General features: G+C 35.6%; 1 protein-coding gene across 1 annotated transcript; it reads left to right on the forward strand.

Moving 5' to 3' along the window:
- The first annotated feature begins 2,656 nt into the window (after positions 1–2,656).
- Positions 2,657–3,367, forward strand: LOC149133998 (protein ZBED8-like). The gene has a single exon (XM_089358104.1). It carries the CDS (start codon positions 2,657–2,659, stop codon positions 3,365–3,367), a length of 711 nt encoding a protein of 236 aa, XP_089214230.1.
- Positions 3,368–5,948: the final 2,581 nt, after the last annotated feature.

Below are 5,948 nucleotides of genomic sequence, written 5' to 3' on the forward strand. Positions count from 1 at the left end.
TAAATACATCTATATGTACATACTATTACATAAACACTAATATATGAACGCTATTACATGTATATTTTGGAGTAAGCCACGCGTGGCTTACTGGTTGCATTCACGATCGTAAGATAGTGATTTCGATTACTAGACCGGGCGATGCATTGTGTTCTTGAACGAAAAATTTACTTCACTTTGCTCCAGTCAACTTAACTGGCAAAAATAAGCAATCCTGTGACAGACCGGCGTCCTTTCCTAGTACTTATTCTATCGGTGTCTTTATAAGTACAAATTATAACTACTACAATTAGTAAACATAAAATAGGGTTTATATATATATATATATATATATATATATATATATATATATATAGTTATTAATATTTCTAAGTCTCTCTAAAGGAGACTACGGCAGCGGTACTGGAAATTAATAGTTATCGCCAAGCCAACATGGCAGTCCCAAAATTAGGACGAAAGCTGCCGTGAATTAGCTCCAAGAAGCCATCGCCTCTAGCTAGCTATGTGACACACGAAACCGGTTTCGTGTGTCACATAGCTAGCTAGAGGCGATGGCTTCTTGGAGCTAATTCACGGCAGCTTTCGTCCTAATTTTGGGACTGCCATGTTGGCTTGGCGATAACTATATATATATATATATATATATATATATATATATATATATATATATATATATATATATATATATATATATATATATACATACATATATATACACAAGTAGCTAAACTTATTATATAAACAATTAAATTTATGTCTATATTTAATTTTACGTTCATCATGGGAGTTAATTAAAGTATTATTATTATTTGATAATATCTCCTTAAATTCATTAGTACACAACATACAAAAATTACTGCCTAAACGATAAGATTTTGCCTTACAAACTATCTCCCAATTTAAAATGTACTTAATATTTTTAAATCTTAGTACCCAAATATATTTACTAAGGCCAGTAGAATTAATCAAATTTCTATTCTTAAAAGAGTTCATGCGTTGAGCCACACGTAATTTAATTTTATTCGAAGTCGATCCTATGTAAATCTTATTTAAATTATAACCATTAAATCTATCCCCATCAATTAAAGTCACTATACATTTATACACCACATCCTTCAAATCACATTTATTATTAAATTTACATTTGGTTTCATCTCTACATGTATAATTAATTATATCCTGGTCCTTATTATTATTATTATTATTATTATTATTATTATTATTATTATTATTATTATTATTATTATTATTACTTTGTCTAGGGCTTGTAAAGACAGCTATGAAACAAATTACTGTAGTGTTGATAAAGTCATAACGCTTAACTGAATTTTTCTCTACTTCGAAAATGGAAAATACAGAGATTGTTAATAAAGAATCTGTACCAGATACCTCTTCTCATGTACATCTGTAGAAAATGAGAGTAATATATCATATAAAAGAAATCCTTGTGTAAACCTTGTCATGTAATTTTCTGCATCTCTGACGTATGAAAACAAAAATGACTCTGGCAACTACCCAAATCTTAAAGCTATTATTTATCAAACCAAGATGAAATCAAGCTGGACGGACGTTGTCAAGAATACTGTTTTATACTAGCTGACAATTGTGAATAGTATTTGAAGGAATGGCTTCTGTACAACTCATCAAAAGTTTTATCTAATTACTTCCATTGTATTTTGATGACCTCATAGATGATCTCAGATTTTTCAACAAGGATGTTTTTTAATGATTGGTAGGAAAAGCAAAAGAAAAAAGCGAAACTTCATAATCAAAGCCAAGGCTGCAAAGATTCTGGGAGTCTTCTCATGTTGATAGAAGTTAAAAAATAAGTGCAATGAAACAAGAAATACTGGATGGCCGTATTTAATTGTGCTATAACCATAACAATCTTTCTCTCCATGAGAAGACTGGCCTTTAGTAAAGAACAGATCATAGGATCCAAGTATAATGAGAACTTTGTTAGTTATTATGGAGTCTTTTGCACTATTTGATTCCTTTCTGATTTACAGTTTCTAACCATCTAAAGCAATGGTTCTTAACCTGGGTTCGATCGAAACCCAGGGGTTCGTTGAGTCAGTCTCAGGGTTTTAGGCAGGGGTCAACATACATGCAGTATAGCCCAGTTCCCATTAGCAATGTCGGGCCGTTTTTGTCGGCCGTTAAAAAATCGGCTGCCGACAATTTAGCAACACAAAATTTTTCTTCGCCGTGTTAGATTACAAATATTTAGCTGCTTTGTAAAAAATTGTTACACAAAATAAATTTTCATGATAAACTAGTTTATTAAACGATATATTACGATAACAAAATAAAATTTAATTTTAAATATTAATTTATAAATAAATATTAAAATTTTTAAAGTATTTTGAACAAAGCAAAAAATCGGCCCCGGCTTATGTCTGTGTGTCCGTTCCGTATTATTCATGACGTCACGCTCTGCTTAGCCATCATTGGCTGCAGTTGATCACGTCTCATCGCTTGGCTTTGATATCTGTGCTGCGGGAAGCTTGGTGTGCTCAGTAGTCGACTCGTGGCTGTTGTGATTGTACGTCATTTGTGACTTTCTTTTAATTTTTCAAACTCTTCATACTATGTCGATCAACGTATAATATGGATTCACGTATATAAAGGAACGTGATGAGAGTTAGTGTCCTCAATGCATGATTTTCAATGCCAATTTGAGCAATTCTGGTCTAGTAGCTGCAGATCTGATTTCAAGCCGAGCAAAATCCAACCTCCAGCTCGACGAGACCGCCGACGTTTCCAATTTAAGCCAGCTTGTTGTATTCATACGTTATATGAAATACAACGTGATAAAGGAAGGGTACACTTCCTAAAGCTACATAGAGATGGGAAATACAAGAACACAACGCTCGCTGAATTCAAGGGGAAGAGAGCCAGATTCTATGAAAAGGCTACTCTGCCTGTTCTCGGCTTAGTACCCATCGACAAACTGATCTGCACAGCATCGTACGAAGTTACGTACCTGGTCGCAAAGCAGGGCAAACCACACACCATTGGTGAAATATTCATAAGACCAGCTGCATTGAAGATGGTGAATATCATGCTGGGAAAAGCTGCTGAAGATAAGTTATCCCAAATTCCTCTTTCAAATGACATTATCAGCAGCAGAATATACGACATGAGTGACGACATCTTGGCTCTAGTAGTTGCAGATCTGATTTCAAGCCCAGCAAAATCCAGCCTCCAACTCGACGAGACCACCGAGGTTTCCAATTTAAGCCAGCTTGTTGTATTCGTACGTTATGTGAAAGACGACGTGACAAAGGAAGATGTTTTATTTTGTAAGCTTCTTACAACAACAATCAAGGCAGCTGATGTGAAGAAACTAGTGGATGACTTCTGAGACCACGGGCTTTCGTGGAATATGGTTTCTGCGAATTGTTCAGGTGCAGCTCCTACCATGCTGGGACGACACTCTAGTTTTGGAGCGCTGGTGAAATCCGATGCGCCACACATTGCTACGCTGACTTACACTGATTTATGCCAATTTACGCTGTAAAAATAGATAATGTTTAATTAATGACGAGCCATCAAATGCAAAGAGATGTAAATTTGGCTATCTATCACGTTGCAAACTAAATTTATGCAACTGATCTTTACTTTTGATCGAAGGAAAAACCGTGCCTTTTATCTAGGAGCAGTCAACAAAGCGTAAAACGGTCCATCAGGAGACCGCCACTATCTCTTTTTCCCGCTCACCAACAGTATAGAATGGCTGTCTTTTTTTATTATTTAGATCCCAATGAGGCTTAATGATATTTAAATATATTAGAATTCTTTTGATTTACGTTGTTGCACACAAACACAAGCATACACACACAAGCACACATGCATACACGCACAGAGGGGAGGAGAGATAATGGGAGAATGTGTGTGTGTGTGTGCGTGTGTGTGTGGGCATGTAAACTTATATACATGTCCACCCGGTACCTGCACAACCTGTTGTATTTCCACAAAATACAGACAATGAGAATAAAGTAGAGTTAATGTCATTAATGTGCACAGAGGATAGGCTAAATAGAGCTGATTATATTATTATTGTTCGATAATTATAGTTGTGTTCTACAATATATAAACTGGAATATATAGTGTTTTGTATCCGTGATATAAAACAAACCTTGGAAATAGATCTAAGCAGTTGAATGTACGATAAAAATCAAAAATAGAAAAATCAGAATGGGAGTGATTGACTGTGCCAAAACAATTACATTTAATAAAACTTTGTACTGTAACGTGAGGAGAAGTTAATTCTGGAGACTAAGGCAGGGTTTGTCATAGAAGAAAATTAAAATGATTTGGAACGCTGTGAAGGAAGTTTAATATGGCTGTATCAATATAATCATTTACACATTGTATTAAATTGTAAATGGCTAAGTATTCCAGGAGGACTTGTACATTTAACATGATCCTCAGATACAATCAGTTCGACAGGGCGTGTGGCGGGATGTGTGACAGGGCTGGTTCGTGAATTGCATCCACAGCCGATCCTACTGGCTTCTGCGCTGTTTCCTTCTAATTTATTTGCAAAATTTGAGTCAGAAGATACTTGCGTAATGCATATGCATCGGGATCGAAATGTGTTTGTCAGGGGAATGACAGTTATGTAGGACAGAGTTATATGGAGCGCGGTCATTTGGTTAACAAGTTCATTTCACCATTATTCATGTGTAGGGTGGGTATAGATATTCATTTTTTTAAAGTTTCGTTTTATAACCGGGAAAAAATGGAATTCAATATATAAACAAGTGAATATAGATCATTTATTAACTGAGAAGCTTAAGCAATAACAAGTGACTCTAGGACCTACAGTCCGGTACCAAAAACAAATTAGACTATTATTTTGGGGTAGAATTCTAGACCCTGCGTGTGCGCGTGTACGTGTGTGTATGTGTGTGTGTGTGTGTGTGTGTGTGTGTGTGAGTGTGCGTGCGCGTGCGTGAGTGCGTGTGTGTTGTATGTGTGTGTGTGTGTGTGTGTGTCTTTTATCTTTTACTGCCTTGAAGAATTTTAGTCGAACAAATTGACCCTATTACTTATTTTTGCTTTTAAACCTGATACATACTTTACCGTTCTTTTTTTGCTGAACCGCTAACTTAACATAAACAAATGTACACCGTCTATCAAGTGGTCGTGAAGACAAACACAAACAGGCACGCGCGTGCACACACACACTCACACACACACACACACACACACACACATATATATATATATATATATATATATATATATATATATACACACACACACGACGGATTTGTTTCAGTGTCCATCTACCAAACCCACTCACAAGGCATTGGTCAGCTTGGGACTATAACAGAAGACACTTGACCAAGGTGCCAAGCAGTGGAGCTGAACCCTGAGCCATGTAGTTGGAAAACAAACTTCTTACCACACAGTCACGTCATAGACAATAACCAAATATATTCCAGAGTCAACTCACTGTAAAAGAAAGAAAATAAATCGTTTACAATGCAAAATGCTAGGGTGAACATCAAATGTTTATGAAGGACAGATACGATTTCACTTTTTTCTTATTTTTTTACTTTAGAAAATGAAGAGAAGGTTTTTTCGGCAGAAAGATGCAAAGAGAGGCTCGTACATTGTTACCATATCAGGTATGAAGGGCAGGTAATGGTAGAGTGGAACGGTGTGGGGTGATGGCAAGTTTTATTTCTGTAACTGCCAAGTTATATGAAGAAGTTATAAATGAATTTCAATATTTTTAGCAGATGAAATTTAAAAAAAAAAAAAATTCAATATGTTTATTTAAAATGATTGAAGTGTTGAAATGTAAACAAAGTAAATCTCGGAGGAGTTTCCAGTGTTAAATGTGGATTTTCAATTAAGCGAAGAAATGCGGAATAATGTAATTGTGTGGGGTGGGGTTGGATCGTATCAGCGTTGGCATTGGTGTATGATTA

The sequence above is a fragment of the Octopus bimaculoides genome, chromosome 9 (genome assembly GCF_046866305.1).
Source record: "Octopus bimaculoides isolate indiv1 chromosome 9, ASM4686630v1, whole genome shotgun sequence".
Classification (NCBI taxonomy): Eukaryota; Metazoa; Mollusca; class Cephalopoda; order Octopoda; family Octopodidae; genus Octopus; species Octopus bimaculoides.

What these genes read in the sequence shown, in the direction of transcription:
- LOC149133998 (XM_089358104.1), top strand. Translation starts at nt 2,657, where the DNA reads ATGCATGATTTTCAATGCCAATTTGAGCAATTCTGGTCTAGTAGCTGC.